This window comes from Grammomys surdaster, unplaced genomic scaffold (assembly GCF_004785775.1).
Source record: "Grammomys surdaster isolate TR1022 unplaced genomic scaffold, NIH_TR_1.0 126313, whole genome shotgun sequence".
Taxonomy (NCBI): Eukaryota; Metazoa; Chordata; class Mammalia; order Rodentia; family Muridae; genus Grammomys; species Grammomys surdaster.
The window spans coordinates 5,596,475-5,609,127 of NW_021621113.1; the positions used below are offsets into that span (position 1 = coordinate 5,596,475).

Sequence of the window (12,653 nt, forward strand, 5' to 3'; positions counted from 1 at the left end):
TATTAATTTCTTTTTTCTTTTTTTTTTTTTGGGGGGGGGGTGGTGGTTCGAGACAGGGTTTCTCTGTGTAGCCCTGGCTGTCCTGTCTTAGAACTCACTCTGTAGACCAGGCTGGCCTCAAACTCAGAAATCTACCTGCATGTGCCACCACTGCCTGGCCCTGGCCTCCTTTCAACTTAGTTGGTAAAACTAAGAGTGGGGAGATCATCTAGATTTACTTCTTAGTGGGCTAGCCCAAGAGGAGATGCGTTTGACTTTATCATTCAGCATTGCAGCAGCTCAGGCCTAATGTGTTTGTTTTATTCTCCTAGTCAAGTAAACAACCCAGATGCCAGTGATCAGAAGCCTGAGACATCCAGTCTTGCGTCAAATCTCAGCATGTCAGAGGAAAGTAAGTACCATGTTTTATGCACAGTGGCTGTAGTATTTCTATAACCAAATGATCTTATTCTTGTGTAATTGGGTTTCACTGAGTGTCTGGGTTGTCCAGAATATCTAGAAGGCTCTTCTCCTTCTGTTCACAGTATACTGGGATAAGCATCTTTAATATACCAGCTGAGGACAAGCCTCATGGATGGATTCATCCAGGAATCATACTCAGTGACTTTATTTTTGTTTGCAGGTTGAACTTCTAAAAGTAGTAGCATTTTATTAGAAATCAAAAAAGTAGTGGGCTAATGCCAGACTGTTCCTCAAGAGCATTAAAACAAAAACTTAAAACCAAGTAATCTTACCTATCAGTCTTTAATGTTCCTTATATTTTTTTCGTTCTAAACCCCGACCCTAGTTTAATTCAACTCTCTCTCTTCTCTGTAAGTGTGTACAAATAACTAAGCTCTATTGGATAGAATTATATACTTTATTGAGTAGTTACTGCTAGTCATAACCACAGGGCTTCAGGTGAGTACTCTGTGGAAAGTCTTCATTTCTCTAATGAGAGTTTCCATTTAACTTACAGCTCTTCTTTCAAAACCTCAGGATGCACTCACCTTTTCTTCATGCTTAACTTTTGTCTTCTCAAAGAAAAGTTCTACACAAGTAGCTCCCTTATGACACTACCCCACCTCCAGGCTTCTCTGTGTTTGTACCCAGACTGTCTTGTGTCCTCCTTGTTAGAACTGAAGGGATTCTTGCTCTTGTTAACTGTAAGTCCTTATATTTGCATTCTGTGTCCTCTCTAGCCTTCCCCAAGGTATGATTTGGCGTGATGCTTATCTCACCTCCACTCCTGCATATCACATTCTTCTTCTTAATTCTTCTCTCCTAGAGACACATGCTCTGGTAGCTACCATCTTTGATGATATACAGGTTTTCTCTGTGTTTCATTATACGTCTGAACCTCTGAAAAGAATTGCTTCTGCTTGCTTCCCTCTGTCAGTTGACTCTTCAGTTGGTTGACTTAGCTTCTGTTTTCTCTCTTCCTGTGAAACTGATTAGCAAGATCCTCGATTGCTGTCATAGTGCGAATTCTAGTAGACGTTTCTCTCTCCTCATAGTCTGTCTCAGCACGTTTCCTCTCACTTTTCTTCCCTGATGAACCTTCTTCTAGCTGTGCTTGAATGCCAGCTTCCATCCATTACATTACATTCCTAACAAATACCTAATTCATTCATTAAGGGTTTCTCTATGTAGCCCTGGCTACCCTGGAACTTGTTAGGTAGACCAGGCTGGCCTTGAACTCACAGAGATCTCACCTGCCTTTGTTTCCTGAGTGCTTGTATTAAAAGTATGGAGCATCATGCCCAAATATCACATTTTATTTCCTGTGTGATTTCTCTGATTTCATTTGTGTATCTAACCGCCTACTTGAAATCTCTAGTGTCTGAAAGCAAAGTCATATATAATATGTAAGAAGATTTTTTTTTTTAAGCTAATCAGATCTTCTCCCAAACATCCCCATCCTAGGATGTTGTATCACTGTCTAAAAGAAAAACTGGAAAGTCATCCTGCGCTTCCTTGTCTTCCTTACTTTATACATCCGAGCTGATGAGATGGTGTGCTGGTTATACCTCTGCTCTTTGCCTCATCTTCACCATTGTTACTGTACCCCAAAACAATGTACTACTTTAAACCCTCTACTGTATGATATCAAGTTATGCCCTGACTTTCTAATTCATCACTGATCCAGATACTGCCAAACTCCAGGTTTAGTCTGTCATTGGGGGAGGGGTAGATAAGGGTTTGGGTACCTGTCAGTGGAGAGGAAACCATCTTACAGAATTTGAATTACCCTAGTCTATGTCCCATGATGGATAAAATATTCATATTTAATTGAGATCGCCGTCATTTCTGTTAATCTGAATATAGATAAGAGTGATCTTTAAGCTTTTAATAATCTTTTAAAGACCTCAAACAATGGCATTGGACAAGATCTTTTATAATAAACTCATAGTTGTTAGTTTGTTTTTCTCCTGGATGTGAAATGGCCCCTAATCTTCTCCTGACGTTTCCTTTCTGTACAAGATACTCTTCCAGGGAATCTAGCTTAGATATAAGCCAGATGTTCCTCTTCAGTCCATCTTGGCAACAGACAAGCTCCTTTCATGATGTTAAAGAAAGTCAGAACAGGGCAGGGGTCTGGCCAAGCATTTATGGTGCAGCTCTGTGTATAATGAACTGCAGTGGAGCCTAACGAGTGGCTTTCTATACTGCTCAGTCTTGAGCCACATATTTATAGATTTATAGACTTTATCCCAGTTTTGATTGTAAGGGTCAAGCTTTCATTGCAGCTTTTTCTAGATAAAGTCATGGAGGGCAAGAGGGCACCAGGTGGGAAAGGACCTCACTGTGTGAGTCTCGAACATCTGGGTGGCCAGACTTAAAGCCTTTAGTATAGAACAGAAAGTAATAATACAAAAACCTGCTCCCTGACTGGAGAGATGGCTCAGCAGTTAAGAGCACTGACTGCTCGCCCAGAGGTCCTGAGTTCAATTCCCAGCAACCACATGGTGGCTCACAACTATCTGTAATGGGATCTGTTGCCCTCTTCTGGTGTGTCTGAAGACAATGATGGTGTACTCACATACATAAAATTTAAAAAAAAAAAAAAAAAACAACCATTCCCCTGGGGGGTTGGAGAGATGGCTCAGTGGTTAAGAACACTGAGTGCTTTTCCAGAGGTCCTGAGTTCAATTCCCAGCAACCACATGGTGGCTCACAACCATCTTCTGGCTCGTCTAAGAGAGCGACAGTGTACTCATATACATAAAATAAACAAATACATCTTTTAAAAACAAAACAAAAAAACCCTGCTCCCATCTGTGCTGCTGTTGATCTACATACCAATAGAATGAGATTGGAAACTTCTACCAACCTGTCTCTCACTTGCCATTCTTGGGGCTTTTCACTTAGGGTAAGCATCCAGAGTCTGGGGACATCAAGGAAGCACTGTGTGATTTCTTGGATATGGGTTTAGCTTTCTAAGTTTGTCAGTGAGCATAGCTGAGAGCCTGGGAGGTTTGCTTTATAGATAGTTGAGGTCAGTAACAAGAAAGTAAAGATTAGTTTGTTACCTTCAGATGTTTTCCATGTCCCATCTATCCCCCTCCATCCTGTCTTGCTTCTTTTACTGCCTCTTAAACTCTACAGACAGGTCTGTAAATGTAGAAATGAGGTGTTTTCTCTGCACTCTTGGAAATTTTTTGGCATCCAGTCTGTGTGTTATTCACCTTAAAGAACTATATAGTAAGATATAAATTTTTCATTTACTTTTTTAAATGTTCTAACTTTTTTAACCTAATAATATCTTTCTTTCAGTTATGACATGCACCGATTACATCCCTCGCTCATCCAATGATTATACCTCACAAATGTATTCTGCAAAGTAAGTTGAATAATTACTTCCAAACTTTTCTCTAGGCTCATTACAAATTTAATGTTTAACTTTTTCACCGCCCTTGTTCTGCCTTTACTCCAGTTTTTTTTTTTTTTTTTTTTTTTTTGGTTTGTTTTTTTGAGACAGGGTTTCTCTGTGTAGCCCTGGCTGTCCTGGAACTCACTCTGTAGACCAGGCTGGCCTAGAACTCAGAAATCCGCCTGCCTCTGCCTCCCAAGTGCTGGGATTACAGGCGTGCGCCACCACCGCCCGGCTTTACTCCAGTTTCTATCACATCTAAATGTACTCTATTTATCATCCTTTAAAATATCAAGTGGTTTTTGGAATCCATCACGTTTACGTAGGAACCCACTACTCAAGTAGGCACTCTTGTGGTCTCTGACCCTTTCTCTACATTGACATATACATCAGTAAAAACAGCTCAACAGCACTGCAGATAGGCAACTGCAAACCGTGGAGCTTGAACCGGGGCAAGTGTAATGGATTGAAGTTACAAAGAGGTGCATTTTAGGCCTTCACGGTATAAGGCCCGTGTTTGCCAACAACCAGTTTAATCACCTTTAAGGTGGGTAGGGTCCAGAACAACGTCTGTACCAAGTTGCAGTTGTGTATTAATGAAGAGTGGGCCTGTGCCCGTATACAGACATAAATGACTGCATCCATTAAACCAGTTTGTTTGTATGCGAGATTCATGAAGACATTTGTTGCAGAGGTGAGGGATCCCTAGAAGGCTGTTAGGAAAGGAAGCTATCATTTGTTTTCCTTGGTAAGCCATTCACTTCACCTTTACTTACGTAAACTAGCTCAATTTCTCCACATTCTGATGTTAATACTAATGTCTGCTCCGGCCAGTAATTGTCATGTGGTTTTCTTCTGTACTGTGATTAACACTGTCTGGAAGCATCATGGGGAGATTTTACATGCCATAGAAGTGTTCACCCTTCTGACATGTTATCTGTAAATGTACTAGGTCTTATTCAGAGCTATCCTGGGATGAATTCAGCCTTCAGGTCACAGATTCAGACACATGTATGTTAGATACTAAATGGTGAAACACATCAGATCCACAAACTTTCTGCTATCTACGTTGTACTCTGTTATTTAGCTTCAAAGACTAAAGATTGAGATAATGAATCTTCTTTTTTTTTATTTTTGAAATATTCTAACTAACCTGGTAGTATTTTCTGTAAAGCATGGGAAAGGAGAGTTTGTTCTTTGCAATATCTGGAAATTAACTGTTTTTGAGACACTATTTCAAAGTAAACTTATGTGACTAAAGTAGCAACTCTTGTCTAAATTATCTCGCAGGCTTAGATCTAGCTAATGCAAGTCTCAGTCTATTGAAACATGAGTATGTTGCATACAGCAAATCCATCCCTGTGTGTGCACAGTTGTTGCACTCAGACACTTTATTCAGGTGTGCCATCTGCCTTCATCCTTACCCCCTCACCACTTACTGGAACCATTGCGTTAATCTCCTTGTTTAACCAGACCTGGATTTTTATGCACTTCTAATCCAGTTAAGAAAGCAGTGAGTCTAGGGCCTTCCAGTTGTTTTGGATTTGTCTGAACTCTAGCCTGGCACTGAGGGTCACACTCCTCTCTTTCTCCTTTTTGCATGTTCCTGTCCTTTCCTAGTGTACCTCCATTAGGATTAGTGTAAGGCTTCCTCCTGGACACTGAAGTCCTTGCCTCCTCTCTGCTCCTTTGCCAGGGCTTTATTCTTGCCCTGGAACCCTCTGTCTCTATTTTGTGGGCGGCTCATCTACTCAGTTCACAGGCTAGCTCTTTCTAGTCTTCCTTTATTATCTGCTCCCAAAGATGCTTTTTTTTTGGGGGGGGGGGGTGTGGAGGGGAATCTTTTCCCTTCTTAAGATATATCCCTTCTGCCCTATGTTAGTTATTAAAACTTTGATGATATATAATAGCACTTTTTCATACAACCTAATATGCCAAATAAAATAAGTAGAAGTTACATATGTAGGGTAATATAGGGTATAATAGAATGGATATCTACAAGTCAGCAAGCCAGGGTGCAGTTTTGTGGTTTCACTAGTGATGTTGATTCCTGACTGTCCCTGGTATGGCTGCCACCAATTAGTGGCAGCATGCTGAAGCTTTAAGTGACTTCCATGGTCTAATATCGAAGCTGGCTCCTACTTCACAGACAAGTTGAGGATACTGGAACACATCTCTACTCCCTGGGTTTTTTTCAAAATATGTTTTGTTTTTTGTTTTCTTGAGACAGTTTCCCTGCGTACCTCTGGCTGTCCTGGAACTCACTCTGTAGACCAGGCTGGCCTTAAACTCAGAACTCCAAATGCCTCTGCCTCCCAAGTGCTGGGACTAAAGGGGTGTGCCATCGCCTAGCTACCCTGTTTTTTGATGTGGTTGCTTGTCCCTGCTCCATCAGCTCCGCTTTCCTTGTCTTAGAACTGCAGTTGGCCCAGGGTCTGGGTGATGAATAGAGCTAGTTGCTAATTCTGTTCAGTCCATTCTTCATTGTCCTAAAGTGTTGCTTTTGATTTGTTTTTTGAGAAAGCATCTTAAGTAGCTGGCCTCAAACTCATTAAATAGTCAAGGATGACTGAATTCACTCTGTAGTGAAGGGTGGCCTTGAACTCCTGATCCTTATGCCTCCCCCTCCCAAGTTCTGGTATAGCAGACTTGAGCCACGATGTCTGGTGTCTGTGGTGTTAAGAATCAGAAGAGTGCTAGGCAAGTGCTCTATCAGCTGTCCTGTCTCCAGCCCAGACTTTAGGCATTATCCAAACACAGGGTATGACTAAGTCAGCCTTGTGTCTCATTTAGGACCTTCCATGTAACACATTTATTCCATGTAGGGTAATAGCTAGAACTTGGGAAAATGTTTGAGACTTTTATTTTCCATAAAATTATTCTTTGGAAAGATTGATAATGGAACCTGAAAAAGGGCCAATCTTGTGTTTTCTGTCCATTGATAAAGTTATTTTACTGTTGAAAGTTAATCTCAGTCCTGGATTCTTTGTTTCAGTGATGTTAACTGATTTGCCCATTCTCATTAATTAAGTGGGCTGCATATGGAAATTTTCATTTTCTTGGTTTTCCTAGACCTTATGCACACATCCTCTCTGTTCCTGTTTCGGAAACCACTTATCCTGGGCAGACTCAGTACCAGACCCTGCAGCAGTCTCAACCCTACGCTGTCTACCCTCAGGCAACCCAGACATACGGACTACCTCCTTTCGGTGAGCTATCCTAGTGTGAGAAGTTCTTAAGAATGTGTTCATCAATCAGAAATATCTGTCCTTGCCTGGAGAGCAAGCACGGCTGGTCAGGAGTGTTTACTTAATCGGTGTTTCATAGAAGTTATGTTTACAGTTTGCCATAATTATTCAGTTACCCATCAAAATTTGATTCTTTCCAAGCTCTTAACTCTGAAACTTGGATCATGTCCCCCATTCCCCCCAAGCTCAGGCACTCCTGTCATGCTAGGTCCTCTTACACTGAGCTCTGCTTTCTGACCTTTGGCTTATTGAAGCAGAATCTTGCTACATTAGTTCAGTCTGGCCTTGGACTTGCTGTGTAGCCAGTGCTAGCTTGGAAGTTTCAATACTCCTCCCTCAACTTCCTGAATCCCAGGGTTACAGGTGTGTAATGTCACACCCAGCCAGAAGCGTGGAATCACTGTTTGGGAAACTAGCCGGGCAGTGGTGGCGCACGCCTTTAATCTCAGCACTTGGGAGGCAGAGGCAGGCGGATTTCTGAGTTTGAGGCCAGCCTGGTCTACAGAGTGAGTTCCAGGACAGCCAGGGCTATACAGAGAAACCCTGCCTGGAAAAACAAAAAACCCAAAAAACAAAAAACATTGTTTGGGAAACTGACTTGACGTACCTTACATAGACATAGTGTCATGCTAAGGTAAACATAAGAAATATATTCTGAGGTGGCCAATTTCAGCTAAAACTAGTAAGTCTAAATATTCAGCTAGACTGTGTCTCACAGTAGGGTTTTGTTTATCGTTGTTTTCTGGTTTTGTTTTTGCTTTTTTGTTTGTTTGTTTATTTGTTTTAGTTTTGTTTTGGCTAATTTCTCCTCTCTTCTCCCACCACTCAGTCCCCAAATTAATCATATGTTGTTCTGATGAGCCAAAAGTGCTCTTAGGATGGAGGACATCTGAAGTTATGTGATAGGGAGTTGTTTTCATTAGTTGTATGTATCTTGGATATAAACTGTTAATCAAAATGATTTATTGGAAGTTAGCTTGAGGTTATTTGAACATGTAAGATCTGTGGCAAATTTTCTATACATGTATAAATTTATGGATATGTACAATATATTTATTGTTCCTCTGTTTTAACACTGATAATATTAAATATTAATAGTAAATAAATTAATAATAATATTAAAATGAATTTTAATATTAATTTAACTTACTATATTAAATGTTATGTTCTGGGGGGCTGGAGGTGTATCTTAGCAGTTAAGAGCACTTAGTGCTCTTGCCGAAGGCCCAGATTCAGTTGCCAGTATCCGTAGTTCACGTCTTTCTGTGACTCTAGGATTCAGCTACCATCTTCTCTAGCCTGCTTGGGCACCAGGCATACATGTAGATATATATGAAAGCAAAATGCTCATATACATAGATACATAAAATTTTTTTTTTTTAGTTAAAAAAGTTACGTCTTTGAGATATCATTTAGACAAACTAAGGATTTTTTTTTTTTAAACTTCTAGAGAAATTATTACCTAGATTCTGGGCATTTTGATGTTACCTGCTTTTAGTTTCTCCATATCTACTTTTTGGCCAGTGTCACGTGTTAACTGACAGCTGTCTCACATTTAGGCTTCATAGCCTTCCTTGGCTCTTTGGTAAATGCTAAAAAGAATTGAAGGTGTTTGCATACTTGCTCGTTTTGCTGTCTGAGGATCTGTCACATGGCCTTTCGCATCCTACATAAGCATGTGGTCCACCTCAGTCAAAACACTTTCTCTAATAAGATAGTGGGGGTTTTTTTGTTTTGTTTTTGTTTTTTTTTCACCTTCCCTTCTTTCTCTTGCTTTGGCCCCGCTCGCTCTACACCCCCCTTACTCCAGGGCCACTCGCTCTGGCCCTGCTGGCTCCAGCCCAAAGTACACTGTAGCTGTCTTCAGACACCCATGTGAGGGCATCAGATCTCATTACGGATGATTGTAAACCACCATGTGGTTGCTAGAATTTGAACACATGACCTCCTGAAGAGCAGTCAGTGCCCTTAACCGCTGAGCCATCTCTCCAGCCTGAGATAGTGTTTTATAGCTAGGCTGACTTCTAATCCTAAATCCTCATGCCTCAGCTTCCCAGGTGCCGGAATTATAGGCATGTACTGCCACATATGACTCCTAGATGGTAATAATTCATAGCAGGGTCTCCCTGTGTCCCTGGAAGCTTGGTGATCCTCTTGCTACAGACTTCCTGAAGTGCTGAAGACACCTGGCTTGCACCACCTCACCCAGCTATGTGTGGTTATCTCTTTTCTTTTATATAAAATAATTTTTAAAAGTCTATTTATATATTTTTTGTATATGGGTGCTTGTCTGCATGTATATCTGCATTCCAGAAGAGAGCATTGGGTCCCATGGGACTACAGTTGCAGACGGTTGTAAGCCCAAGTAGGTGCTGGGACTTGAACTCAGGACTACTAGAAGAATAGCCAGTGCTCTTAATTGCTGAGCCATTTCTCCAGCCCTGTGGTTATCTATTATTTCATATATTAAGCTAAGTTTTCCTCAGATGGCTCATAATAGGCTAGCAGTTGTACAGTAATTATTTTCATATTTTTTTCTCATTCTTTCTGATCAAAATTTGTGATTAGGAAGCCCAAGCTCTATAACACACTGAATAGTTGATCCCATTTGTTGTTGAATGATAACGTGTTTTTCTTACCTCAAACACAATAAAAGACCTCACAAGGTGCTCCTTGCGTCCCTTATATAACAGTGTCCTTTAGAGTCATCACCTCTCTCACATTAAAAAGTCATGTAGATAGAAGTCTGTTGAGAACTTTGAGAAAGTATTGTGTTATAATGAATAATTGGTAATTATGAATGTTTGTAATTTGTTTATTGTAGTTCCAGGCAAGAGAAACTTACATTGCATAGATTATCCTGTGAGTAAATGAGAGAAAAAAAATCAGTTAATTATTTTGACTTGATTTGACTTTAAGTAATTGTCAACTTTTCAGCTGAGTTATCCAGAACTCCTGCTAGACCTGGGATCAGAGAGGACCTGAAAGCATGGGGCAGTTATAGTCCAGTGCAGTAGACAGTTGTTCTTTAGTTTCAGTGTACTTCCATACACCGGAGTAGCAACGAAAGCAATGGTCCAAGGAAGGTTAAGTTCAGGAAACCATGTAAATACATGCCAACAAGCATGTGCTAAATATTAACAGAGCAGCCCCTTCCCAGGACTGTCTGAGAACAAAGCAGTTGAACCTCAGTTGTCTTACACATACTATAAAAAGCACAAAGGTAGAAAGCCATACTAGATTCAAGGTACACTGACCAGATTGGGTCCTATAGCTATATTCTGACATCCGACAAGAATAAATATGTCTTATAAATTAAATGTAAATGTTTAACACAGGAGGTATGTAATCAAGGTCAAGAACAATCCAGGAAACAAAATGCACCTGAAGTAAAAAGTCCTCTGCCTTGTTTCGTGGAACTTCTCTCACAGTTCCCCAAGGCATTGCTCACCAGGTTTTGATAAGTAGTATGTGAGACTTACTGATAAAGAGATTTAGGTTAGGGGCAATATATATGGTAGATATATTTTCTTCCATTTTTCCAGAGAAGTTTTAGGAAATGTTTGGTGTGTGTGTGTGTGTGTGTGTGTGTGTGTGTGTGTGTGTGGTGTGCAATATGTGTGTGTGCAGGTGCAGGTGAAAGGTCATTAAATAACCTCCTCTGTCACTCTGTCTCATCCCCTTGAGACAGTCTCTCCTGAACCTGGATTCTGCGACTTGGGGTAGGCTGACAGTCAGCAAAGCCCAACAATCTTCCTGTCTTCACCCAGTATCACCATGAGACCAGGTACAGACTGGAACCATGCCTAGATTGTTAGGTGGGTGCTGGGATGCAAACTCAGGTCCTACTGATTGAATAGCAAAGCAAGCCCTGGCCCTGTTTGTAATATTTCTTAAGGTTATTGTAATATTTCTTAAGGTTATTTTATCTGTTTTGTTTCAAGTTTTTTTATGTTGTGTGCCTGTAACTGAGTGCAGGCACAAGTGTGAGAGGCAGTTCTGTGTTGCCACCTTGTGGATCTGGGGGAACCAAACACATGTTGTCAGGCCTGCATGCAAGTGCCTCTAAGCTACCTCACCAGCCTTATGTTCTGTCTTTTGGGTCAGGCTGGCTTTGAATTCTGTGTATATTTTAATCTGCCTTTAACTCCTAATCCTCCTGCCTCCGCTTATCAGATGCTGGGACAGCAGGCATGTGCCACAGTGTCTTTAACAGTCATTTACTTGGGACTTCCAGGATAACTCAGCAGGTGAAGGCTCTTGAAGTACCAGTCTGACAACCTGAGTTCAACCCCTGGAGCTCATAGACAGGTGCAAGGAGAGAACCAGCTCCACAGAGATGACTGTGCCACCCACAAGTTACATTGTGTTTTACAGAGTGTGTATACATGAGTACAGCACTAAGTAAATACTGTTTTCATATGTTCATTTACATATGAGAAACCACTTCTTTTGGAGTCAGAGTTTTAGTCTCTGTTGTTATCTTAGTGCTGTCTTTAGGGTAACTATGTCTGTTACTATAATTCAGCTATAATAGACTTTGGAAAATATCATTATAATTATAGCCAGCCATGGTGGCCCACTCCTGTAATTACAGTACTTGAGAAAGGGAGGCAGGAACATTGCCATGAGTTTGAGGTTAGCCTGGGCTACATCTAACCCTGACTCAAAAAGCAAACAAAAAGTCTATAAAAACCCTAAATAAATAAACTTTTATTATAATTATACTTTTAAATATTCACTGTATCAAGCAATAGGTTATAATAGGATTTGACATTTTATATTATTGTCTCATTTAATCCTTAAGCAGACCTTAGATGTAAGAAGTAGCATTTGTCCCGCTAAAGCAGCTTAGAGTTGGTCGGGTCATTGTCCCAAAGACTCATAAAATTAGTAAATGCTTAGGAGTACATTTAAGCTGTGGTCTACTAAATTTTCCCAAATTTTTGTCTGTATCAAAAACATGGTCTCATTGTTCATCAAAAAGTGTCCACTTTTAAAATGTGGGGAAAAAAACCTAGAAGAACTATAGCAAGGTAGTTAGAAGTAACCTACTCATCTTCCAGAGCCTCACAGTCTGACTGGAACCAGCGCTCATCTGATTCATTGATGAGCTTTGCTGTGGGTGGGAGACTTAGAGATGCATGGTAGAGTTCATTCCATTTCCCACGGCAGATTAGGCTCGAGAAATCTATTCCTGTGGGACTACTTGGAGCTACAAAGAATTGTTACCAAAGATGCTCATAGCAGCATTATTTATAGCAAAAGGACCTTAGAAACAGACATGGGGACTAGAAATTCTTACTTGGTGCATTGATGTTGATGAGATGTTGCTTTAATACTGTGTGCTAATAAACACGTTCATAAGTCTAAGACCTTAGGGTCTAAACCTACTTGGGAAATATAATCACATTGCTTAAAATAAATATGGAAGTTACTGTAATATGCAAGGGATAATATGCTTAACAAAAATATATAATACCAGACCACTAAGAATTATAGCACTGATTCTTAACCTTTTATGTGTAAATTTTAAAAAATAAAGTAGTGGC

The 12,653-nt window shown here is 40.4% G+C and overlaps 1 protein-coding gene across 2 annotated transcripts in view; it reads left to right on the forward strand.

The window, feature by feature from the left end:
• Eya3 (EYA transcriptional coactivator and phosphatase 3) overlaps positions 1-12,653 on the forward strand; it is an 81,797-nt gene that overhangs the window by 29,818 nt on the left and 39,326 nt on the right. For both annotated transcript variants that reach the window (XM_028759608.1, XM_028759609.1), the window contains exons 4-6: positions 312-391; positions 3,757-3,823; positions 6,926-7,062. In XM_028759608.1, the coding sequence (XP_028615441.1) occupies positions 312-391; positions 3,757-3,823; positions 6,926-7,062 (284 nt within the window). The remainder of the gene's footprint in view (positions 1-311; positions 392-3,756; positions 3,824-6,925; positions 7,063-12,653) is intronic.